The 27,316-nt window shown below is 37.2% G+C and overlaps 1 protein-coding gene across 6 annotated transcripts in view; it reads left to right on the plus strand.

Annotated features, from left to right (window-relative positions):
- Positions 1–27,316, plus strand: part of BAZ1B (bromodomain adjacent to zinc finger domain 1B) — a 79,628-nt gene that overhangs the window by 7,128 nt on the left and 45,184 nt on the right. For all 6 annotated transcript variants that reach the window (XM_081298368.1, XM_081298369.1, XM_081298370.1 and 3 more), the window contains exons 2-6: positions 5,208–5,324; positions 10,772–10,916; positions 18,153–18,348; positions 22,881–23,002; positions 27,109–27,306. In XM_081298368.1, the coding sequence (XP_081154494.1) occupies positions 5,208–5,324; positions 10,772–10,916; positions 18,153–18,348; positions 22,881–23,002; positions 27,109–27,306 (778 nt within the window). The remainder of the gene's footprint in view (positions 1–5,207; positions 5,325–10,771; positions 10,917–18,152; positions 18,349–22,880; positions 23,003–27,108; positions 27,307–27,316) is intronic.

The following is a 27,316-nucleotide window of genomic DNA, read 5'->3' on the forward strand; positions in this document are numbered from 1 at the left end:
TTAGTTATAGATGGATGCAATATTTCTGTTTTGTTTATTTATCTTTATGTGGTGCTGAGGATTGAACCCAGTGCCACAATCCCAGCCGGACCAAACACCTTTAAGTAAACAGGAGACATGAGTTTAAAAAACAAAGATTAGGGCTGGGGATGTGGCTCAAGTGGTAGTGCACTCGCCTGGCCAGTGTGCGACCTGGGTTCGATCCTCAGCATCACATACATATAAAGATGTTGTGTCCACCGAAAACTAAAAAATAAATAAATAAATATCAAAAAATTCTCTCTCTAAAAAATTAAAAAATAAATAAAAAACAAAGATTGAGTAAGATAAGGGTTTAGGGTGAGAAGTACAAAGGACCAGAGAAGATTACTACAAAAGAGGCTACTTAAAATGTTTGAAAATGTTATGACTAGGTGAGAAAGCAGGGTGGATTAGATAATGGTTTGGTTATTGGAGAGAAAGGACTGACTTGAGAAATCTGTTAGTGGTTGAAGTTAGGGATTGAAGAAATGAGGATGATTTCCTGATGCCTGAGTTGGACACTAGCATCTGTGAGATTGGGACTGTCTGGTAAGGAGCCAGTTTGGGAAGAAGGGAAAGTAGTAACAATGAATCTAGTTTAGAAAATGTTGGACTGGAGAAATCACTGAGGCAACTTAGTGATACCAGTCTTGTATACTGTGTTTACGTGAGTCTACTTTTAAGGAGAATGAACTGGGCATGTTATTCCTGCTTTTTAAAATAACTAATAATAAGAAATTAATTTTATCTATTTAGTATTGGGCATTTCACCACTAAACTACACCCCCATTATTATTATTTTAAAATATTTATTTGTTTTTTAGGTGTAGATGGACACAATACAATGCCTTTATTTTTATGTGCTGAGGATCAAACCCGGGCCCCGCCCGTGTGAGGCGCGTGCTGAGCCATAATCCCAGCTCTATAGTATTTTTTAACATGGTGCTGAGGATTGAACCCAGGGCCTCACACGTGTAAGGCAAGAGCTCTATCGCTGAGCTACAACCCCAGCCCCCTTTAGTTTTTTATTTAATTTTATTTTTTATTACTCTATTTTCTACTGGGGATTGAACCCAGAGACACTAACCGCTGAGCAATGCTTCCAGTCCCCTTTTTTTGGATACTGGGTATTGAACTCGGGCACTTGACCATGGAGTCACATCCCCAGCCCCCACCCCTCTTTTATTTTTTTTGCTTTTGTTGGCCTTTATTTAATTATAGAAGAAAGTAAATACCTTTTCCTTTTTGGGCCATTTGTGTTTCTTTCTCTGTTAAATGTGTGTCACATTTACCTTTTTTTTTTTTTATTAGTTGTAGTTGGACACAATGTCTTTATTTTTATCTGGTGCTGAATATTGAACCCAGTGCTTCACACATTCGAGGTGGGCACTCTACCAAGGAGCTACAGCCCAGCCCACATTTACCTATCTTCTACTACGTTTTCTTTTACATGGCCAGGGTATAAATCTTTGTGAACTTAGAAAAAACACCAATATTTGTAGTTTTATATACATATTTCAAATGAGATGCTCACTGTTTTCTAACATTGTTTATTGCTTGGAAAGACTCTTCATTATCAGAAAAGTTTAAACATTAATTTTGTAACTAGCTGCCTAGATGACATTTATTATATTGATTTTAAGAGGTTTTTTTTTTTTTTTTTTTTAGTTTTAAGAAATTTTCTAATTAGATAACACTCTCATGTACAAGTGATGATGTTGTCCTTTCTTCTTTTCTTCCAGTGTCTATCAATGCCTCTTGATGTTAGTTTTCTGATTCTGTGTCAGAACATTGAGAGGTGGGACATAAAAGGAGGAAAGACGAAGCTCAGAGGCTTCAGTCCGTGATCGACTGGCTCCACTGCTTTGGGGCCTGTGGCAAGAAAAAACATCCTGGTGAGGAACATGTAGTGGCAGAGTCGTGCTAGTCAGGAAGGACAGAGAAGGAGAGGAAGGGGCAGGGGTTCCAATTTCCCCTTTAAGGCACACCCCATGTGATCTCACTTGTGTCTACTTGGTCCAATGTCCTAAGCCTTCCACCAGTGGTCACTAGTGCCACAGGCTTGACTCAGTCTGGAGGGCACAAGCTTTGGGGGTCATAGAAGGAACAAGCTTCGCAGACTTCTCTCTGTTGTTTAATTCAGATGGCCTTTATCTCCTGAACAGAACTGAATTATCTTGTTAACCCCTCGCCTGCATCTGAGCTGGGATGCTGACACTGCTTCCCCATTAGGTGGTTTCGTGTCCCAGCCCTATATTGTACTTTATTTAGACCACAGAGTCTCACTGAGTTGCTTAGCATCTCGCCATTCCTGAGGCTTGCTTACCCGCCCCAGTACTTTTTATTTTTTTAAACTTTGAGACAATCTTGTTAAGTTCCTGAGACTGGCTTTGAACTTGCCATCCTTCTGGCTCAACCTCCTAGGCTGCTGGGGTTATAGGCTTGCACCACCATGCCCAGCTTGTTACTCTATTTTTGTTACTATTATTTTTGTGGTACTGGATGCTTAATTCAGGCACACTCTATCACTGAGCTACTCCCCAGGCCCTGCCCCCTTTTTTGAGGCAGGGTCTCCCTAAGTTGTTCAGGCTGACCTTGATTTAAGATTTTCCTGCCTTGGCCTCCCATGTAACTGGGATTTTTAGGGATGTGTCATCATGCCCATCCTACTTTTATGAATTCTCAGTAATTGGGTTTCCATAGCATTTTATAAAAGTTGGATTCTTGTTTTTTACTGGTACTGTAATATGTTTAATCACTCCCATATTAGCACCATCCTTGGTGAGGAAATTGGATTTATTACTTAGATTTTGGCAGATTCAGAGAAAAATCTTTAGTAAGTGAAGTGGTTGCTAGTTCAGATTACCTGTGAGTTTGTCCCTATCATTTGCCTTTTTTACTGATCACAACCTTGGAAAACTAAAAAAGTCTTTATACATTAAAAATGAATACTTGTAAGTTGGAAGACAATATTGATATTAATAGAAGGAGCTGTTTAAGTACTTTTATTTCAGCCACCATAAAAATGTGTCATTTGGAAAGTACAGGGATTGGCAGCTGACTCGGCAGTTAACTCTCTAGTTGTAGTGTTAGTTGATTTCTTGTATGGCATCTGTTGCTGTGCATAAAGTAAATTCATTACTTGCCATTTGAATTTGAATGTGGCTGGGTGATGGTGAATTCTGTCAGGATGGTATGGAAAGTTACAGTATATTTGGCACTTATGCCAATATCTCCCCCGTCTCTCTCATGAAGAGACTGAACAATTACTAAATAATCTGGTAAATGTACTATTATTGGAGACAACATGAAAATGGATATTATGTCAAAAGTTATTTTTAGGATTTTAATTTTCATAGTGCTGGTAATTGAACACAAGGCCTCATGCATGTGAGGCAAGTGCTGTACCAGTGAGCTATATCCCAAGCCCTGGAATTTATTTTTTAATCCTGGGAAGCAGCAAGTGTTCCCAAGGTAGGCTGGAATGCATTTTATTTTTAAATGTTTTAGTTGTAGGTAGACACAATACCTTTATTTTATTTATTTATGTGGTGCTGAGGTTTGAACCTAGTGCCTCACACGTGCTAGGCAAGTGCCTTACCAGTGAACCACAGCCCTAGCCCTGGAATGCTATGTTAATATACATTAGTATATGCATAAGAGTGTTATAAACTGCCTGTGAGAATGTGGTCATCTTGTTTTCCTATAGACTAATTATTTTTTATTTATTTTATTTTTTTGATACTGGGAATTGAACCTAGGGGCACTTTACCACTGTGCTATATCCCCAGACCTTTTTATTTATTTTTGTTATTTCGAGACAGGGTCTTGCTAAGTTGCCCAGGCTGGACTCAAATTTGTGATCTTCCTGCCTTAGCCTCCTGAGTTGCTGGGATTATAGGCATGCCCTCTGGTGGAATGATTCTTAAACTTGCTACTCATCTGAACTTTTATTCTTTTTTTTTCTTTCTCGCTTTTTTTTTTTTTTTTTCATTCTTTCTTTAAACTGGGATTGAGGGCTGGGGCCCTTTGCCACTGAGCATCCCTACTCCTTTTAATCAATTTTTTATTTTGAGACAGGATCTTCTAAATCTTCTAGGCTGGCCTTGAGCTTGTGATCCTTCTGCCTCCTGCCTTAACCTTTTGAGTTGCTGGAACAGGTGTTTTTCACTGTACCCTGGCACTGACCTCTTAAACTCTTAATCCCTATGCCTTGTTTTATTTTGGTTTTCCTTTTTATCCCCCCTTTTGAATTGGGGTTTGAACCCTGGGGCATTTTTACCAATGAGTCACATCCCCAGTCCTTTTTTATGTTTTAATTAATTATTTTGGGGGTTAGCAAGGATTGGACTCAGGGACGCTTGACCATTGAGCCACACACCCAGCCATATTTTGTATTTTATTTACAGACCGGGTCTCACTGAATTGCTTAGCTTTGAACTTGAGATCCTCCATTAACACTTTTAGGTCACATCAGTGCTCCCTGCTTAAAGCCATATTTTCAGAGTACTTACAAGGTAAAAGTATAGAGCAAAAACACTCAAAGACTTGGTAAAACCTAAATAATTTGGCTTTGAACCTGAGGTCCTCCTTCTTCAGCCTCCAGAGCCTCCGGGATTATAGGCGTGCGCCACTGTGCCTGGCAGAGCAAAACATTGTCAAAATTCAAGGATGTAACTTACATGTACACACATTGGGAAGGGTCGGGTTAAGTGTGTAAAAACTGATTAGGTCATTTTTATTTTGAGACAGAGCCTCACTAAGTTGCTGAGTGTGACCTTGAATTTGGCGATCTTCCTGCCTCAACCTCCTGAATTGCTGGGATTATAGGTGTGTGTCACCACTCCCAGCTATTCCTTTTTCATATGATATTTTTTCTTGGGAATTTTTAGTACTGTGTGAGCTTTGTAAAGTGAAATGAAATTTTGTTGAATTGAGGAAATGACATTTATACTAAAATACTAATATTTTATTTGTAAAATGTGATAAATCATTCTAATTGTACTTTAGTTCTGATCTTGCTTTGGACTTGCCACTTGAAAACCCTGGTTTCATTTCTGTCTTTTTTCCTGCTATAAATCATAGAAATACTACTGTAGATTTTTTTTCTATAAATAATTATTTTATGAGTATGGATTGGATGTCTCTGTTACTTGAATATTGTTTTCCTGAGCTGCTGCCAACAGAGAATATGAAGCCCGCTTGGAAAGGTACAGTGAACGCATTTGGACATGTAAGAGCACCGGAAGCAGTCAGCTAACGCACAAGGAAGCCTGGGAAGAAGAACAGGAAGTTGCTGAACTGTAAGTAATAGAAGCCCTGCCTTCTGGCCCCATCTTCACCTTTTTAGGAAAGGATGGAATAGTAACTCTTAATGCAGTATTTGTTTTCAAATATATGAGGCATTAATTGGAATATATATGATAGTGTACTGTATTAGTGTCAGGGGCCTTTATCTTCGTGGTATTTTGCTAGTAGCAAAGTGGGGACAATACATATTAGGTTTTACCAGGCCTTTGAGTGTTTTTGCTCTATACTTTTACCATGTAAATACTCTGGAAATATGGTTTTAAGCAGGGGGCACTCATGTGACCTAAAAGTGTAAATGGAGACAGCAAAAAGGCATAAAGTTTTCTTTGTTTTGTGGTGATTTGAAATTTCAGATAATATTTACAGCAGATGTCAAAAACAGATAACAGTTTGAGGACAGTTTAAGTAGAAAGGGTGAATTAGGTGTCTTTAAAAAATCATCTGTTCAAAATGTCTAGTTATTTGAATGATCTCTCAAAGAAAACATGCAGAATTTGGGCTATAGGTTCATACAAAGAGATAAGTAGAAACTAGGGATGATAAAATAGTCCTTTTGGGAATTGGGAATAGGTGCTTTTTCTGGATTTCTCATTGACTTGTAGCAGACAAGCAGGAGAGCATAGGATTTAGTAATTGAATACTAGTGGGCTCTTTGTGATGGGCCTGCTGACTCATTGGTCAAGAAGGCTAACCTGGTGCCTCTTCTTTGCTTATTGGCACATTCTCTCTGGGATTAGTGTTATTTGTATTTTGTGTGTGTGTGTGTTTGTGACACACACCTTATTTAATGTGCTAGACCAGGGGTTGGCCAACATCTTATAAAGGGCCAGTTTGTAAATATTTTAAGCTTTGTGGACCATATGGTCTCTTGTCTCAACTAAACTCTTGACATTGTTAAACAGCTATAGATATTATATAAAGAAATGAGTAGCTGTGTTATAACAAAACTACTTACAAGAACTAGCACTGCCAGGGCCCGGTGGCTCACTCCTATAATCCCAGTGCCTAGGGCAGCTGAGGCAGGAGGATTGGCCAGCCTCATCAATTTAGCAAGGCCCTAAGCAATTCATCGAGACCCTGTCTCAAAATATAAAAAGGGATGGGAATGTGTTTCTGTCGTTAAGCACCCCTGGGATTCAATCCTTGGTACTCAAACAAACAAACAAACCAAAAAAACTAGCAGGATGCTGGATTTGGCCCACTGACCTCTATAAAAGACTGTAATTTTTTCCCCCTGGTGCTGATGATTGAACCAGGGCATGCTAGGCAAGTACTCTGCTATTGATCTGCAGTGTCAGCCTTAGCCTGTAAACATGTTTTTTTTTTTTTTTTAATATTTATGTTTTAATTATAGGTAGATACAATATCTTTATTTTGTTTTTATGTGGTGCTGAGGATTGAACCAAGTGGTCTCACACATGCTAGGCGCGCGTGCTACCTCTGAGCCACAACTCCAGCCCAAACTGTTTTTTTTTTTTTCTCCTTTTTTTTTGAAACTGGAGATTGAGCTACATCCCTATCCCTTATTTTGTTTATTTATTTATTTATTATTTATTTATTTGGTTATAGATGGATGCAATACCTTTATTTTATTTATTTGTTTTTATGTAGTGCTGTGGATTGAACCCAGTGTCTCCCTTATGCCAGGCAAGCACTCTATCACTGAGCCACAACCCCAGCCCTTGTATTAAAATTTTGAAACAGGTTCCTGCTAAATTGCAGAGGCTAGCTTCGGAACTTGTGATCCTCCTGCCTCAGCATTCTGGGTCATTAGGTTTATATGTGTGTGCCACTGTGCCCAGCTAGCCTGTGAACTTCTTAAGGATAGAACTCATATTTGACTTATTCTTGAATTGGTTACAGTGCATAGCACAATTCTCTGCATTAAATAAGCAGATATTACTCACTTTTTTGCAAATACAACACTACTTTCTCCAGATGACTTTTTGGGAAAATTGTGTGTAAATATTCTTTGTAAATAAAAGATACCACCATTAGCCTACAAAAAGATAAAAAAGTAATAAAGGAGGATGTTATGGTTGTAGGAAATGTGATTATGTACCTAAAAACCCCAGTGAATCTGTTTAGAAAAAAGCTATTCTGAGCCAGAACTGTGGTGCACACCTGTAATCCCATTGGCTCGGAAGGCTGGGACAGGAGGATTGGAGTTCAAAGCCAGCCTCAGCAAAAGCAAGGCACTAAGCAACTCAGTGAGACTCTGTTTCTAAATAAAATACAAAATAGGGCTGGGGCTGGGGCTCAGTGGTCAAATGCCCCCAAGTTCAATCCCTGGTACCAAAAAAAAAAAAAAAAACAACAACAACAACAACTGTTAGGAACAAATATGAAGATTCAGCTTCAAAATGAAAAATAAATTATTTCCCTACATACAAAGAAGTAAAGGTCAGATAGAATTTAGACTAAAGATATATTAACCTGGAGATATTAGGAAAACTTCACAAGACTTCATGAAGAAGGTAACTTGGGTTTGTTTGTTTGGTTTTTTTTTTTTTTTTTTTTTGGTGGTACTGAATATTGAACCCAGGGCTTTGCACATAGTAGGTAAATTCTCTGCTACTAAGCCTCGTTCCCCAGCCCTATGAAGATAGCATTTGACACTTGTATTTATTTACTTACTTTTGAGGTACTGGGGATTGAACCCAGGGGGCATTCCCCGACTGAGGCATATCCCATCTTTTTTTTTTTTTTTTTTTTTTTTTTTTTTTTTTTTTTTTTTTGAGCTTGTTATCATTAAGTTGCCAATGCTAGCCTTGAACTTGTGATCCTGTTGCCTCAACCTCCTGAGTTGCTGGGTCCCTGCACTGGTGAAAGGTTGGATACTTTGTACCAAAATGTTTAAGATAGAGAATGTTTATTTGTATTTAATTCAGCAAACAGTGGAGGATACCAGTATTGAATAAGGGAGGCCTATGATAGTAGTTAGGTTTTGAAAAGATTGTCTAGAAGCAGCATGTAGAAAGAGTTAGAGAAGGATGGGAATCTTTGTAACTGGAATAGTAGTCATGCAGGGATGCTTGGCACAGGAATGCATGGCAGGAATAAAAAGGATGAGATTAACTCTCTGCTTCTTCCTAAAAAGAGTTTAAAAAGCCACTACAGACTTTCTCAGAAAGGCATACACATTAGCATATTAAAGATATTTAGAAGACCTGCAGTAGAGATACTTTTCACTAGGTTTTATATAATGGGTTTCAAACTTATTTGACCTTGGAACCTGTTACATCTGAGGGAAGTTCTGTAGAATGTACTTTGGAAATGTTTTACTTGATTTGATTGCTATTAAAATATAGGAGGTGGATGGAGAAATTATTGAAAAAGATTAGGAGGTTTTGAAATTTTTATTCAAAGTAAAAATCCTTTCTATTTACAAAAGTAATGCGTGGGCTGGGAGTATAGCTTAGTGGTACAGTGCTTACCTCTAGCATGTGCAAGGCCCCAGGTTCAAGTTCTGTCACTGCCCCCCCCCCAAAAAAAAAAAAAGAAAAACAAAAGAAGAAAAAAGGAAGTAACACACCCTTGTTATAAAAATGTATGTGAGGGCTGGGATTGTGGCTCAGAGGGAGAGTGCTTGCCTAGAGTGCATTAGGCACTGGGTTCAATCCTCAGCACCACATAAAAATAAAGATATTGTGTCCACCTATAACTAAAAAATAAATATTTAAAAAAAAATGTATATGACTTGGAGTAAAGGAATCTGAACATTATTGTCCAGCCTCACTCTCCAGAAATAACTAGCCATAGGCCATGGAGCTTGAAACCTGAGTTTAATGGAAAGAGAGTGAATTTACAGGGGCCAGGAAAAGCCTCTTGGAATTAAGGAAATCTGAAAACATCTTGGAAGGTTGATTAAGCTGGGAAGAGGACACAAAGTCGGGGAAACTGGAACATATTGATCATGATTGTAGTATAGTAGATACCTTGGTGGATTAATTCATTGTAAGAGTATGGTAATAGATACGGTATAGTAGTCAGTAGTTATGAATTGCATAGAATGATGCAGAATACTTCTTATTTTATTTATTTATTTTGGTGCTGGGAATTGAATTCAGGAGCACTGAACCACTGAGCCACATCTCTAGCCCTATTTTGTGTTTTATTTGGAGACAGGGTCAGAATTGCTTAGCACCATGCTGTTGCAGAGGCTGGCTTTGAACTTGCAATCCTCCTGTCTCAGCCTCTTGAGCTGCTGGCAGAATATTTCTTATATATCACATTGTATCATGGTAACACAAAACCTAATACTGGTCTGCAGTTGTAGTTTTGTGGCAAATCACTTGCCTAGCATGCATTGGGTTCCATCCCAGCACTACTACCAAAACAAATAAACCAAAAAAAAGCAGAACAAAACAAACCTAATACTGGCATTTGCACTAATGTTCTCATCCCCCACCCCTAATCCCCCCCAAAACTACAAACCTTGGAATAAATATTAAATTATCTGGTCAAAATTGCATATCTAATAACTGTCCATTAAAGTTGCTTCCCATTTTCTGCTAAAAGAATCCAGCAGTGAGTATCTTAAAGTATATGGCAGTTTTGATGAATATTGTCCAGTTGCTTTCTAAAAGGGTTGAAAAATTAGGCCATCAGCAGTGTTTAGTTGCCATATCGGGTATGATAGTTAAGTATTTTTTGCTAATTTATAACTGAACAGTGGTACCTCATTGTTTTACTTGTAAAGGCTTTGGGATTTAAGTCATGGTTTCAACGTATTAACTATTCCTGATATAATTTCATTATCCATAAAATAAAAATTCTAGATACCTCAAAAGGTATTGTGAGAAGAAAATGAGTGAACCAGGCGTGGTGGTGCATGCCTATAAATCCCTGTGATGTGGGAGGCTGAGGCAGAAAGATTGCAAGTTTGAGGCCAGCTTTAGCAACATAGACCCTGTCTCAAAATAAAATGAACTTCGGGTGTGGCTTGGTTCTAAAAATCTTCTAGGTTTAATCCCCAGTCCTGGGGGTAGGGGGTGAGGAATGAATGGATGCATCTGAGAAATATCACAAATATAATCCAGTTATGTCTTCCTAACTAAAAACTGGATAAAGGATAAGAATAAATTCATAGCTGAAAAGAAATTCACTCTCCAAAAACCAATTAATGGGAAAATATTTAAACTTACCTGTAATGTGCCTGTTATTTCATTTATAGATAAGAAAGTTAACCTATATAGATCAATTGACAGAACTACTTTAAAAAGTTTTTCAGTTTTTCCCCTGTAAACTGTGTTTTTTAATCTTTGTATTCTCCTGGGCTGCTGTACATGTATTTGCTCAAGAAATATTTGCTTTGCTGTGTTTCTAATACTGCTCTCAAAAGCTGAGTCTTAAAGTTTGAATTGACCTGAATTAAATTAAATTAAATATGTGGATAGGTTTTCTTCAGTTTTTAGTAGCTAACAGCATATTTACTTAGTTTGAAGGAGGAGTTTCCGACCTGGTACGAGAAACTTGTTCTGGAAATGGTTCACCACAACACCGCCTCCCTGGAGAAGTTAGTAGACACTGCATGGCTGGAAATCATGACCAAATACGCTGTGGGTGAAGAGTGTGACTTTGAGGTAAGTGTCTGTCTCTCCTATGATTTCATCCACTAATTCAGAATTGAAACTTCTGTAATAGACTACAGAGCCTATTTGTACATGTCTAAAATTGTATTATGTTTGATGTCTGGTTCATATGATATCAGGTATTCTGAGGACCAATTTTAGAACCACACTGACTATGTGGGAATATTTAATTCTGTGATCATTGCTACCTGGGTACCACTATATCTTTGCTTTCTCTTTGTTTTTTCTTTCTTTTTGGTAATTCTATTATCTTGTTTTTTTTTTGTTTTTGGTAATTTTTTCATACTTTAAAAGACTTTCAAAAACTTCAACAGCTGGTTATGGTGGCACACACCTGTCATCCCAGTGACTCAGAAGGCTAACAAGTTGGTACGCCAGCCTCAGCAAATAAGTGAGACCCTGTGTCAAAATAAAAAACAAAAGACCTGGAGTATAGCTCACTAGTAGAGCACCCTTGGGTTCAAGTTGTTACTATAACCATGACGAGAATAGACTTTTCTACTTAAACTTGTTTTTTAATTTTACAGCCCAAATAACTACAAGAAAACCATTATAAAAGCAATACCTAACATTAAAGCAATCCTTATATAATTCTTTTCTTCACCTTGATACTAGGGATTGAACACAGAACCTCATACATGCTAGGTAAGCATTCTCCCACTGAGCTACATCCCCAGCCATTTAAAAAAATTTTTTTAAACAATTGAAATTTTTTTTTGGTACTGGGGATTCAACCCAGGGGCACTTAACCACTGAGCCACATCCCCAGCCCATTTTAAAAAAAAATTTTTTTTAGTTGCAGATGGACACAATATTTTTATTTTACTTATTTATTTATATTTATGTGGTGCTGAGGATCGAACCCGGTGCCACACACATGCTAGGCAAGCACGCTACCACTGCCTGTTAATTTCATTTATATTACAACTACAGCACCCCTGCTAGTCTGTTTTTATATTTTATTTAGAGGGTCTCACAGAAATGCTTAGGGTCTTGCTAACTTGCTGAGGCTGGCTTTGAACTTGCAATCTTCCTGCCTCAGCCTCCTAAACCATTGGGATTAAAGGCATATGCTATCACACCTGGCTAAGAATTTAAATTTTAAAAAATTTTTAAAGTTTTAAAATTTCAAATAGCTTATTTAGGTTGATATGTATCAGATAAGAGAACTGTTAGCCATATACCTAATGGTGGTTACTATTTCTCAAATAGCCTAAATAAAATTGCTTTAGAGAGGTTCTGAAAATATATTCTTAGGTCCATGCTTGAGACTTCAGGAGGTTTAGAACAGGTCCTAAAGTAGCTATTCTAACAAGCTGTAGGATGGTAATGATGCTGTTACATTGGGCACCACACATTGAGTAGTAGTGGCTTAAACAATAAAGGCATTTGATTATGTTACATAAAAAGTCTTAGAAGTAGACAGTTCCAAGGTTGGTGTAGAGGCCGGATGATACTGTCAAGCTCTCTTGCTTTTTTCTTGAGTTTTGGTCTTTAACTTTATTGCCTCTTGGTGTGAAATTGTGACTGTATTCAGAGTGAGGAAATGCTTTTCTTTCTTTTTTTCTTTTGACATTGCTGAAGATTGAACCCAGGGCCTTGAACTTGCTAGGGAAGTACTCTATCACTGAGCTACATCCACAGTCCCCAAAGTAATGCCTGTCTAAGTAGGATAAGAAGATTTTCCAGAAGAATAAAAGATAAAGTGTCCCCTTTATCTTTACATGTCATTGGCTAGGTCTTGCCTTATGTATCCATCTTTAGCTGCAAGCTGAGAAAATGAGTATTTGCCTTTTTTCTTGAAAAGTCAGGCTGGCCGGACAGAGGGGGCGGAAGGGGGGGGAATGGCTTAAATAGCCAGCTCAGCAATTATATGTGCTACAAAACAGCTAGTAAGTATGAGGTCAAGATTCAAATTTGTGTTTATGGTTCCAAAGTCTTCCTCCTTTATTGTTTCACTTATTGACTCTGATTTCCTGTATTTTGTAGCTGCTTCTTTTTCATTTGTAATGTTTGGGATTGCAGGTGAGTTTTTGTTTTATGATGCTTGGGATTGAACCCAGGGCCTTGTGCATGTGAGGGAAGCACTCTACCAACTGAGCTATATCCTCAGTCCCTGCAGGAGGGTTTTTAAAAACAATTTTTTTTAAAATATTTATACTTAAGTTTTAGGTGGATACAATATCTTTATTTTACATTTATGTGATGCTGAGGATCGAACCCAGTGCCTCGTGCATGCTAGGCGAGAAGTCTACCACTGAGCCACAACCCCAGCCCTCGAAGGAGGATTTTAATCATATACTTTTTATTAGCGTCCTGGCAAGAAACAGATATCATACTTAAATGATATAATTGAATTGAGTTTAATAAAGGGCTATTGATAACAGACAACAGTCCGATCAGGGACAAGGAAACTGAACAAGAAAACTATCAGCCAGTGGGGAGACTGCATTTCTAAACCCCAAGGAAACAAGGAGAGGGAGAAAATGACAGGAATTTGAAGCGTAGCTTAGTTGTCAAAGAGTACTTTGTAATGAGATTTAACCAACCTGCTAGGGAGGCATTAAGGGAGTAAATAATACCCTAACCTCACTTTTCTTCTACTGTCTGACTTTCTCCTAATACTTACCAGGGACTGAACTCAACCAAATTCTGGAGAGCAGGGGAGGGAGCCTTTGGGTATGAACCAGTAAGGTCAGCCCATGTAAGCATAGAACAGTGTGGAGAAGAATGGTGATGGATTTGAAGTGGCAGAAAGAAAATACTCTGCACATATATGCAAGATGGAAGAAGAAATGTTTGAGGCAAGAGAGGAAATAATTAGGGGGATATTTGCTTATAAACATGAAAAAATGTTTAAGCTCATTTGTAATAAAGGAAATCAAATGGAAACTATAGTGGGATAATATTGTACACATAAGATGAATAAAGTAATAACAAGAACTTATGATGCTCCTACCTCAGCCTCCCTGCCATTGAGATTTCAGGCATGTGTTACTGCACCTGGCTTTTGATTACTTTTTATCTGTGACACGTTTGGCAAGGCACTGTATTCTGAATGTTAGTTTTTTTTTTCTAGGTTTGAATACACGATTATAGTTGATTTAAAATATAGCTTTATTGAAGCTAGGCATGGTGGTGACTGCCTGTAATCCCAGTGACTGAAGAGGCTGAGGCCGGAGGATCCCAAGTTGGAGGCCAGCCTAGGTAACTTAGTGGCATACTGTTTCAGAAAAAAAAAGAAAGATAGATAAGGGAGCTGGGGATATAGCTCATGAGGGTAGAGCAGTTGCCTAGCATGCATGAGGCCCAGGGTTTAATTCCCAGTAAAACACACACATGCAAAATCCTTATTGCATTACAATTGACATGTTATAAACTGCACATATTTAAAAACTTACAAGCTGGATGTAGTGGTATATGCTTTAGTTCTAGCTACTGAGAATCTAAGGCAGGAGAATTGCTTGAGCCCAGGAGTTTGAGATTACACTGAATACCATAGTGAAATCCCATGTCAAATAAATAAAATGTACAGTTTGACAGATTTGGAGACATTTTTTACATTTTGCACCTGTGAAACTTGCTGTAATCACTATAGGGAATATACTCCTCATACCTAAAACTGTACTTATGCTCTTTTGTAATCTCTTCCTTTTCCTTCCTTGTCCCTATCACTGATCTGTTTTCTGTCAGACCATTTTCTAGAGTTTTATATAAATGGATCATTTTGTATCCTTTTTTTTTCCTTTTGGTCTGGCTTTTTTACATTCAGCAAAATTATTTTGATGTGCATCCTTGTTACTGTGGTATCAAAGGTTGTGCTTTTTATTGCTTAGTATTCCATTCTATGTGTAGACTACAGTTTGTTTATCCATCACCCATTGATAGATACTTTGGTTGTTTGGGCTAACAAAGCTGCTATGAAGATAAGTCTTTGTATGAATATAGATTACTTTATCTCTTGGATACATACCTAGGTGTGAAATGACTAGGTCACAATAGTACTCATAGGTTTTTGTGTTTTTTTAAGATGTCAATGAACCTTTATTTTATTCATTTGTTTATATGCAGTGCTGAGAATCAAACCCATTGCCTCACATGCTAGGCAAGTGCTCTACCACTAAGCCACAATTCCAGCACCATAGGTTTAACTGTAAAGAAATTGCCAGACTGTTTACGGAGATGGTTAAAACTGTTAAATTTCTACCATCAGTTTGTGAAAGTTCCATTTCATCACATTGGTGTCTACACTTGGTATAATCAGTTTTATTTTTATTTATATTTTGGGTACTGGGGATTTAACCCAAGAGCACTGTACCACTGAGTAACATCCCCAACCCTTTTTATCTTTTGAGATAGGAGCTTACTAAGTTGCTTAGGGCCTCTCTTTGTTGCTGAGGCTGATCTTGAATTTGTGATCTTTCTGTCTCAGCCTCTCAAGTGGCTGGGATAACAGGTGTGTGTGACCATGCCCAGCCAGTTTTTTAAATTTAAAAAAAAAAATTTAGCATTTTTAATAGGTGGTTTGACTTGTGGTTTCAATTTGCATTGCCCGTAACAGCTGATAATACTGAGTATCTTCTGTGCTTGCCATCCATTTATTCACATTTTCTTTGGTAAAATGTTGGTTTACATTTTTGTCCCTTTAAAGAAATGTATTGTTTTCTTATTTTTTAATGTTCTTTACATATTCTGGGTGTAGTGTTTGTTATTGGATATATGTCTTTGTAGGTACTTATCTCCCATTCTTAATTTTTTTAAAAAAACATTGTAATTAAATAACATTATCATCTTTTATTCTTTTTGGGGGGGTTACTGGGCATTGAACCTAGAGGTGCTTAACCACTGAGCCATATCCTCAGCACTTTTTTATATTTTATTCAGATTCAGAGATAGGATCTCACTGAGTTGCTTAGAGTTCACTAAGTTTCTGAGGCAGGCTTTGAACCCAAGATCCTATGGCCTCAGCCTCCCAATAACTGGGATTACAGGATTAATTCCAAAGGTGGGATTACAGTGCACCTTTGTTTTTTTATTTTGAGACAGTCTGGCTTTGTTGCCCCACTGGCCTCTTACTTGTGATTCTCCAGCCCTAACCTCCCAAGTCACTGGGACTATAGGCTTTCTCTACCATGCTTGGCTTGTAGTCCTTACTTTTTATGCCTCATAATAGAATTTCAAAATGCATGAAACAAAATTGGACAGAACTATAAGGAAAAAATGAGAAATCACATCTATAGTTAAGAGATTCAGCACTTCCCCTTCCTAAAAATTGATGGAAAAGGTGTTGCAAAGTAGTAATACTTTGTAGTCCTAGCAGTTTGGGAGGCTGGAATTTGAGACCAGCATGGGCAACTCAGCGAAAACCTGTCTCAAGAAATAAAAACAGGGCTGGGGACATAGCCCAGCAATAGAGTGAGCGCCAGGTCCATGAAGGCCCTGGGTTCAAGTTCCTGTATCGTAAAATAAACTAAAGAGCAACGACGATAGAAAATCTTGGAATACCACTATAAGCCATTATAAATTACCAATATGAAATATTTTACCTGTCTGGGGATGTAGCTTAGCCGCAGAGGGCTTGCCTAGCATGGGTAAGGCCCTGGATTTCATCCCTAGTACTGCATACACACACACACACACACAAAAAAAAAAAAACAAAAACAAAAACAAAACAAAACTTAAAAAACAGAGTACACATTCCTTTAAGTGAATAATTTACCAAAACAGACCATATTTTAGGCCATAATGAAGTCTCAAGTTTGAAAGGATTCAAGTCATTCTGGGTGTAGTGGTGAAAGCCTATAATCCCAGCGGCTTAAGAGGCTGAGGCAGGAGGATTTCAAGTTCAAAGTCAGCTTCAGGCAATTTAGTGAGGCCCTAAGCAACTTAGTAAGATCCTGTCTCGAAATGATAAATAAATAGGGCTGGAGGATGTCGCTAAGCACCCTGTTAATCCCCCCCCAAAAAAGAAAGAAAAAGTATTTAATTAATTATAAATTAATACCAATTGTCTGGAAATCTTTAAATAACTGGAAACTAAGTAATGTACTTTTAATTTATAATTTAAAGAATAAAATATTTTGAACATATGAAAACAATATATTAAAATTTGAAAGCAGTTGCTAAAGTGGTACATAAAGGAAACATAGCATTAACTACCTGTCTTAAATCAGGTCTGGTGGGACACACCTATAATCCAAGCTCCTGATGGCAATTTTGAGATCAGTCTGATTTAGTGGAATCCTGTCTCAAGATACAGTTAAAAGAAGGGTTAGAGATGTAACTCATAGGCAGAATGCTTTCTGGGTTCACCCCAAGAGCCACAAAAAAAAGGATATAAGATCAATATATAAAATTATAATTTGCCTTTTTGTATACTAGCCTCCACAACTTGGTGAGACCCTGTCTCAAAAATAAAGAGTGACCTGGCCACGGTGGCACATGCCTATAATCCCAGTGGTTTGGGAGACTGAGGCAGGAGGAGCACAAGTTCAAAGCCAGCCTCAGCAACTTAGCTCCTGAGCAACTCATTGAGACCCTGTCTCTAAATAAAAAGTGCGAAAGGGCTGGGGACATGGTTTAGTGGTTAAATGCTGCTGGGTTCACTCACTGGTACCAAAATAAATAAGTAAAAAATACAGAGTGGAGGTTGCAGCTCTGGTAGTGCTTGCCTAGCATGCATAGATCCTTGAGTTCAGTTCCCACTACCCCAACCCTGATGTACAAAGGAAGTTCTTGAACTATATTTATGCATATTTCAGCTATCACAGTGATAGCCCTTTGACCGCACATTTGTACATGAATTATGAACTAGGTCATGATCATTTTACTTTTCAGCTTAGAAGTTTGAGAACTAAAAGTTCATAGTGCTTTTTTTTTTTTAAATATTTTTTGTAATACATGGGCACAACATCTTTATTTATTTATTTTTTGAGAGAGAGAGAGAATTTTTTAATCTTTATTTTTTAGTTTTCGGCGGGCACAACATCTTTGTTTGTGGTGCTGAGAATCGAACCCGGGCTGCGGGCATGCCAGGCGAGCTCGCTACCACTTGAGCCACATCCCCAGCCCCAGTTCATAGTGCTTTGATGCTTCATAATTTTAGTGAATTTTTGTGGGAAAGAATCTATATTGGATCATATTGTTCAACTCTTCTTTTCTGATAGTCCAACTCTTTAGGTTTCTAGTTCTTATTTATTAGATATCTGATTTTTCTCTTCTTTATAGGTTGGGAAGGAGAAAATGCTCAAAGTGAAGATTGTGAAGATTCATCCTTTAGAGAAAGTAGATGAAGAATCCACTGAGAAGAAATCTGATGGTGCCTGTGATTCTCCATCAAGTGACAAAGAGAATTCCAGTCAAATTGCTCAGGACCATCAGAAGAAGGAGGCAGTAGTAAAAGAGGATGAAGGACGGAGGGATAGTATGTATGATGCCAGCTTTGTCATGGGACCCTGTCATTTTATTATACACACATCTTTTTTAGAGTTCTCCAAAAACAAAGATGTAATTGTAGCCGGGCGAGGTCGTGTACGCCTGTAATCCTAGTGGCTCTGGAGACTGAGGCAGGAGGATCTCGAGTTCAAAGCCAGCCTCAGCAATGGTGAGGCGCTAAGCAACTCAGTGAGACCCTGTCTCTAAATAATATACAAAATAGGGCTGGGGGTGTGTCTCAGTGGTTTAGTGTCCCTGAGTTCAATCTCCAGTACCAAAAAAAAAAAAAGTCATTTTTTTTATATAGACATGATCTTGTTCATTTATCATTCAGAATATAACCAAAATAATCACAAAATGAATTAAGATTTACATCTCCCTAAATAATTAATACCATTGGGAAGTCAATTTCCTATAGTTGCTAAGTACTAATCCCTAACTACTCAAAATGGCAAAGTATTCTTTCTTTTCCTTTATATATATATAAAATCATTGTGAATATAACTAATGGCAGTGAGTTGTACATTTAAAAATGGTAAAATATGAAAATATAGTGTTACATACATTTTACTTCAATAAAAACGTGCACAAATATTGCCCAATATTTAGGGATGCTGAAGGAGCTGATAAATATTAGAAAATTTAATCTGTGTTTCAGAGTCTTGTTTTGATTCGTTTAGATATACATGACAGCAGAGTGTATTTTGACATTTTATATATCTATGGAGTATAACTTATTCTAATTAGGATCCCATTCTTGTGGTTGTACATGATGTGGAGTTTCACTGGTCCTATGTTCACATACGAACATAGGAAAGTTATGTACGATTAATTCTACTGTCTTTCCTATTACCATCCTTCTCCCTTCCCTTCATTCCCTTTGTCTAATCTGGTGAATTTCTATTCTTTCCTCCTTGCACCCTTATTGTGTTAGCATCCACATATCGGAGAGAACATTTGGCCTTTGTTTTTTGGGGATTGGCTTATTTCACTTAGCATGATATCCTTTACTCTTAAAGTTGAAAATATGTACTTATGTGTAATTGGGGTGATCAAAGTAGGAGGGGCAAATTTTATTCTAAACCTTACTGCTCCTCACAGTGCAAACCAGTGTGGTGATTTAAGGGCCTTCCTTTTGTTTTCTGTAATCTAAGTTCCTCTCATGGGAGCTGCTATAATTCTGAAATACAACAATGTCTAAAAATAAGTTTAGGTATCTGGAGGCTCTAACAATAATTTTTTTGAAAGTTGAAGAACAGGAACACTGCCCACTGAGAAAATTATTCAGTCTCAGATCTTCATTTTAAAAAATTATATAAATAAGGAATTTAGCTGAATTATGTTCCTTTTGTTTTCAAAAGCATGTGCACAATGTAGTGTGTGTTAATCCATGACTGTCAGTATTAAATAATTTTGCCATATTATTCAATTCTTACAGATATTGGATTAGAATGTTGTTACTTTGGAGTGTCATATTGTGTCATTCATTCTGTGTTTTGTTTCCGGATGTTTTAGATATATGCAGATGGTTTTATATACGTACTTCCCTATAGTCTAAAGGAAGAATAACTAGTTGTAGTTGTAACTGGCCTACCCTTCTTGTTGATATTTCAATTTTGTTTTCTGGTCTGTTTTATAAATGCTTATGTTTATGTTTTCTAGTTTTTCTCTTTAAAAAAAAAATCTTTTTTGTAGTTGTAGATGGACAGCATATCTTTGTTTATTTTTATGTGGTGCTGAGGATTGAACCCAGTGCCTCACATGTGCAAGGCAAGTGCTCTGCCACTGAGCTACAGCCCCAGCCCTAGTTTTTTTCTTTTTGATACTGAAGTTTTATAACATGAGCATTAGTTACAATCCCCTGAGGTTGTTTTAGTAAGGAATTGATATTTCTAGAATCAGATCATTGGCATACCAATAATATATTACACTCATTTTATGCCTGAAGTATTGTGTACCAGGAGCCCCAAGTTTTAGGCTTTGACTTTTCTTTTTTTGGCAGTATTGGAGATTGAACCTGGAGCCTCATGCATGGTGGGCAAGTGTTCTACCACTAAGCCACATCTCCACCCACTGAATTTTTTATTTTATTTTATTTTATTTTTTGTGGTTTAATTATTGAGATCTAATGTCATTTGCTATTATTCAGCTAAGGAATTAATGTTATGACATATTCTGGAAAAAAATTATTCAAATTTCCACAGGAATGAAAGAGAAATTCTAATACCAATAGTATTTTCTCATCAGATGACACTGGCTTCTACTTATGGGGAAAACAATAATGTGTTAGCCAGAAATGTCTCAACTTTGTGTCCTTCTTCCTCTCCTTCCTTCCTGTTGGGAGAAGGACCTTGTGCTGGACAGGTGCCCTCTACCACTCAGCTATATCCTTAGCTCTAGCTTTGTGTTCTTAATGACATCATGAATTTTTATATTCTTTCTCATCATAGTAAGAGGGACTCTCTTTTCTTCTCTTGGCTAAAACACTTGTCTTTTGAAATGTATTTGTTCTTTCTCAAGGAGTTGGGTTAACTTTTATTTTTATTCTCAACTTATTATTAATAAAGTCTCATTTTCTAAAAAGAATAACATGTCTCCCTTGATCATCTTGTTTTCTTTCCATTCAAGTCAATGTTCTTTTTTAAAACAAACAAACCTGTATATTTATTCAGTGTTATTAATGCTCACAAATCTACAGTTTGGGGATTTTTTTTTAAAGGGATGGTTTATTACAAAACTTGTAGTATCCATCAAATCTGAGAATGTTATCGCTATTTATTGACCATCAGTTTATTCCTTATGCTGTTGTGGTCTAAATTGTGTCATTTTATGGCTAAAATAAGGTTACATGTAATCTCTTTTGTTGTTGGTGGTGGTGGTATTGTTATTGGGTATTGAACCCAGGCATTTTACCAATGAGCTACATTCCCAGCCTTTTTTATTTATAATTTTGAGACAGGGTCTCTCTATATCGCTAAGAGCTTTGCTAAATTGCTGAGACTGGCCTTATAATTGCAATCTTCCTGCCTCAGCTTCCTGAGTTGCAATGATTCTAGGTGTGTGCCACCATGCCCAGCTGTTTCTTGATTGTTTAATCTGGAGATTGCTTCTTGGTCTAGTTTACATTTCTGTTATATTTGACACTGATGGTTGCTATCACATCTTTTATATTATTTTATACACTGTTTCCTATTTCCTCAACTACTCTGTTTCTTTACCTTTTCCTTTTTTTTTTTTTTTTCCCCTGCCATTCCTTGGGTTTTTTCCCAGAGGGTTCTATCTTTGTCTTTTCATTTTTTATTTTACATACTGTTCTCTATCAGTGATGCCTAATTTAAACTCTGATCTGTAGGTAGGCTGATGATTCCCAAGGTCAGACTTGTACAGTAACTTCAGGCCTGATCTTCAACTTGTATGGTCCCACAGGCAACTCAAATGCAGCACATATAAAGCTAAATTTACCATCTCATTTTTGTCTCCTCAAGGCAATTTAACAAGAATCCTGCTCTTCTCTCTTCCTTTTGTTGCTCTTCTCTCTTCCTTTAAGTTAATGACACCACCATGTACTTGGTCTGAAAGGCAGAAAACTTGGAAACCTTTAACATTCCTACCTGTAATTAACACCAAGTCTGACTCCTAAATGCCTCTTGACTCTTTCATTCTCCATTTCATTTATAGTAATTCAGATATTTGGCATTGTGTCTTCTGATTTCCTTATTTTCAGCCTTACCTTCTCATTTTATTCATCTTGTAATTGCCGAAATTGTTTTCTTAAATTTTTTCACACTGGTGATTTTTAAAAATGCACATTTAGTTAAAACAAAATTTCTTCTCTGAGCTGGGTAATGGCTCATCTCTGAAATCCCAGCTACTTGGGAGGCCAAGGCAGAAGGATTGCAAGTTTAAGCAAATTGTCAAGTTGGCAAAACCTGTCTCAAAATAAAAAATATAAAGGGCTGGGAATGTAGCTCTGTGGTAGAGTGCTCCTGGGTTCAATCCCCAAAACTTACAAAACAAAAATAAAAAACCTAAAACTTTGATTTCCTAGTGCTCACAAGACAAATTATAGTCTCTGTAATGGTGTATGAATCTTTTTAAAATCTAGCCTCAGTTTACCACTAGTCCGATTTTTACTGTACTGTAAGTCTGTATCTCTGAACAAGTCATATTTTGGGTTTTTTCTGCCTGCCTTTCAGACTCAAGTTTTCTCTATTCTCTATTATATATATATTAACCACTATGCCCAGCTCAAAGAAGAAATTTTGTTTGAACTAGATGTGCGTTTTTAAAAAATCACCTATGTGAAAACCAACCTCTATTATAGTATTTAATTAGTATTGTAATTATTTATTTATCCTCTTATAGATTTTAACTCCTTGAGGTAAGGAGATAATGATTCATCTTTGGGTCACATCACCCAGTGTTGGTGCAGAATAGATGTTCAGTAAGATTATTATTCATGAATGGATGATTAGAATTAAAACAACAAGCTTTTTCATGAATTTTTGTTTATTTGACTAGATGACAGAGCACGTAGATCTCCACGCAAACTTCCTACTTCATTAAAAAAGGGAGAAAGGAAATGGGCTCCTCCAAAATTTCTGCCTCACAAATATGATGTGAAACTACAAAATGAAGATAAGGTTAGTTGGCACTTTATGTTAAATCTCTTATGTGATAGATGTTGTTTAAGAAACTGTTACAGGGTTGGTTTTCTTGGAGAAAATGTGCTGAAGAAACATGTTAATGGGTGTCTTTGTATAACGCATTCTAAGTGGTGTGTACTATTAGTAATTATGACTTTAAGTTAAATTATTTTTATTTGTAGTCTTAGTAATTATGACTTTAAGTTAAGTTATATTTTTATCTGTAGGAGATACCAGGCATTTTCTTTATTTAAAGGAATTATAAGAGTGTAAGAGAACATTTGAGCTTCTTGATTTGAAAATTAAGACTCTATTCCCAGTGGTTATAGACTTCCCAAGGAGATAGCTTTTTCCTATTAAAAGTAGAACTAGCTGTTTGTGGGCGGGGGTTGTAGCTCAGTGTTTGAGTGTTTGCCTTGCATGTGTGAGGTACTGGGTTTCATCCTTAGCCCCACATAAAAATAAATAAGTAGGGGCTGGGGTTATGGCTCAGCGGTAGAGCCCTTGCCTATCACGTGAGAGGCCTTGGGTGGGTTCGATCCTCAGCACCACATAAAAAGTAAATGAATAAATAAAATAAAGGTATCATGTCCAACTACAACTAAAAAATTAAAATAAATAAATACACACACACACAAATAAATAAATAAAGATTGTGTCCATCTACAACTAAAAAAAATGTTTTTTAAAAAAATTTTGTAGTTTTAGATGGACAGAATGCCTTTATTTTATTTGTTTATTTTTATGTGGTAAATGGGCTCTCCAATCAAACCCAGTGCCTCATGCATTCTAGGCAAACGCTCTGCCTCTGAGCTAAAAGAATATTTTTTAAAAAGTACAGCTCTTTGTAATATACTTAAACTCAGAAATTGAGTCAACTCTAATTAGTGCTCATATAAGGAATCTTGTAAAACTGTAAAGTAATAACCCACAACAATAAATATTCTTAAAATAGTATTACCTTTTATTAATTCTGTGATGCTCTGGATTTTGTATTTTCTCAGCCCCTATATATAAATTTTGTTGGGGTGGGGAGTTGTGTGATGATGGTTGGACCTAGGGCTTCATACATGCTAGCCAAGTGTTCTACCTCTGAACTACACCTGCCCCGGCCTTAGTTTTTATGATTTTATTGTGTCAAGAATTGGGACTTTTTTATTTGTGGAACTGGAGATTGAATCCAGGTGTGCTCTACCTCCGAACTGTATCCCTAGCCCCCATGCCTTTTTCATTTCTTTTTTAGTACCAGGTATTGAACCCTGCGGTTCTTAACCACATCCCTAGCTTTTTTGGGGGAGGGAGGGTATTAGGGATTGAACCCAGGGATGCTTAACCACTGTTCTGCATCCCCAGCCCTTTCTGAATTTTATTTATAGATAGGGTCTCATGAGTTGCTTAGGGCCTCTCCAAATTGCTGAGGCTGTCTTTGAACTCATGATTCTCCTGCCTCAGCCTCCCAAGCCACTGGGATTACAGATATGTGCAGCTGCACTTGGCTAACATCCCTAGCCTTTTTTTTTGTTTTATTTTGAGGCAGGGCTTCACTAAGTTGCTGAGGCTAGCTTTGAATATGATATCCTCCTGCTTCAGCATCCCAGGCCACTGGGATTACTGGACCACCACATCCAGCTAAAAGGTTGTGTGTGTGTGTGTGTGTGTGTGTGTGTGTGTGTGTGTCTTTCTTTCTTTTTGAACTGGAGATCAAACCCAGGGTTTCACACCTTCAAGGCAAGCACTTCACCACAGAACTACATCTCAGATCCCTAGCACTCCCTCTTTTTTGGGTACTGGGGATTGAACTCAGGGGCATTCAACCTTTTATTTATAAGCCACCTTAGCCATAGCCCCAGACCTATTTTGTATTTTATTTAGAGACAGAATCTCACTGAGTTGCTTAGTGCCTTCTAGTTGCTGAGGCTTCCCAAACTCCTGGTCCCTCAGCCGTTTTTTTTTTTGTTGTTGTTGTTTGTTTGTTTTTTTTTTTAATATTTTTTAGTTGTTGATAGACCTTTATTTTATTTACTTATTTATATGTGGTGCTGAGAATCAAACCCAGTGCCTCAATGTGTGTGCTAGGCAAGTGCTCTGCTGCTGTGATATAACTGCAGCCCCAACCCTAGCCCCCCCCCCTTTTTTCACTAGAACAAAATCTTTATTACTTAGTATAAGAGTAGTAGAAGCAATTTTGTATGATACACAGAGTTACATAACATTATTAGCTTTTATTTATAAGTCACCTTATTTGCCAATCAAATAGTAACAGAAAATAACTGATAATGTCTGGCCTGGGACTCTCCCGACTCAATAACCTTAGAACCCCAGCCCTTTTTATTTTTTATTTTGAGACAGGGTCTCATTCCAAGGCTGGCCTGGAACTTGTGATCCTTCTACCAAGTCTCTGGTACAGGCGTGGGCCAACTTCCTGGGCTATATTGCAGTTCTTTTGCCTCTTTGTTTATACTGTTTTTTTTTTTTCCCATCTCAAAATATTGACAAATCTCACACCATTGTGACTCATTTGTGGTATAATTAGTGATCTGCAGAAATGACTAGATTATTAGGATTTCTATGTTTGAAAGTTAAATACAATTTTTCATTAAGTTTCTTGCCTCTTATTCAGCAAGCACCTAGTTAAAACATTCTAAAATCTCAACCACTTCTCTCATTCAGGTTTTGATTGGTGAGTGTAAGTTGATTTGCTCAAAGGTAGTAAATATTGGTTAATTGGAAGATAGAAAATGCAAATAAGAAAAAAAAATTATCTCTAATCTCAAACTCAGATAATCGGTGACTATTGATCTAATTTATGGTGGTTAATTCTTAAGTGACTTGAAAGTAGGAATATTCTATATTATTTTGTAATTTACTTTTAAAATTTACTGTTTGGTCAGCATCTGTTGTGTCATTAATTTTTCTTTCAGAACATTGCTCTTAGATTGTAGTGTGGGATGGTCAGTAGGGCATGCTTATTAAATATGTACATTCCTGACTTTACCTCCAGAGCTCCTTCTGGCTCATTAAGTTTGTGGGGAGGCCCAAACAGTTCCTTTTACCCTATGTGATTTGGGTGAATTTGTCCTGATTGAGAAACTTTTTGTTTTTTTTCAAGGCTACAAGATTTCCATTATGTATATGTATTTTAATTTTAAAAAATGCATTTTAACGCATGCCTATAATCCCAGCAGCTTGGCTATGGAGGCTGGGACAGAAGAATCAAGAATTTAAAGCCAGCTTCAGCAACTTAGTGAGGCCCTAAGCAACTCAGTGAGACCCTGTCTATAAATAAAATACAAAACAGGGTTTAGGGATGTGGCTCAGTAGTTAAGTGCCCCTGGGTTCAATTCTCAGTACTGAAAGAAAGAAGGAGAGAAAGAGTCCCATATTGATAAACTTTTGTGTAATAATTACTCTCCTTCCTCCGTTTTTTTTTTTTTTTTTTTTTTGTGTGTGTGTGTGTGTGTGTGTGTGCGCGCGCGCGCGCTGGGAATCAGACCCAGGGCCTTGTACATACCAGACAAGTGCTCTACTACTGAGCTATATCCACAGCCCCAGCACCACTTTTTGATGTTAAAAGTAGTTGAAAATTTCTGTATTTACATGCTTAGGTAAATTCTGTTTTGTTTTTATTGTTGTTTTTAAATATATTGTAGATGGGCCTTTATTTATTCATTTATTTATTTATATGCTGTGCTGAGAATCAATTCCAGTGCCTCACACATGCTAGGTAAGCTCTCTACTATTTTTTAGTTTTAGGTGGACACAATATCTTTATTTCATTTTTATGTGGTGCTGAGAATCGAACCCAGTGCCTCACGCTCGAGAGCCACCACTTGAGCCACATCCCCAGCCCCCCAGGGTAAATTCTTAACTGAGGAATTATGGGTTTGAAGGGTGTTCACATTTTTAGGTAATATCAACAAATTGCCTTGGGATATCTTTAAAATTAGACATTTTATCTCTAAATGTTATTCTGCTCTTTCTTCTAATTTATAACCTTATTTCATAGATGGAATTGTGTTTTCTGGAAAAGATGTAAATTTTTGTTCTTATTTGTTAATTGCCATGGTATCCTAGTGGTGAGTTATTTATTTTTTTTCACCTAGATCATCAGCAATGTGCCAGCAGATAGCTTGATTCGCACAGAGCGCCCACCAAATAAGGAGATACTTCGATACTTTATACGGCATAATGCCCTACGTGCTGGTACTGGTGAAAATGCACCTTGGGTGGTAGAAGATGAATTGGTGAAAAAATATTCCCTGCCTAGCAAGTTCAGTGACTTTTTACTTGATCCATATAAGGTAAGGTCAC

The sequence above is a fragment of the Spermophilus citellus genome, assembly GCF_964194105.1.
Source record: "Spermophilus citellus genome assembly, chromosome: 6".
NCBI classification, from domain to species: Eukaryota; Metazoa; Chordata; class Mammalia; order Rodentia; family Sciuridae; genus Spermophilus; species Spermophilus citellus.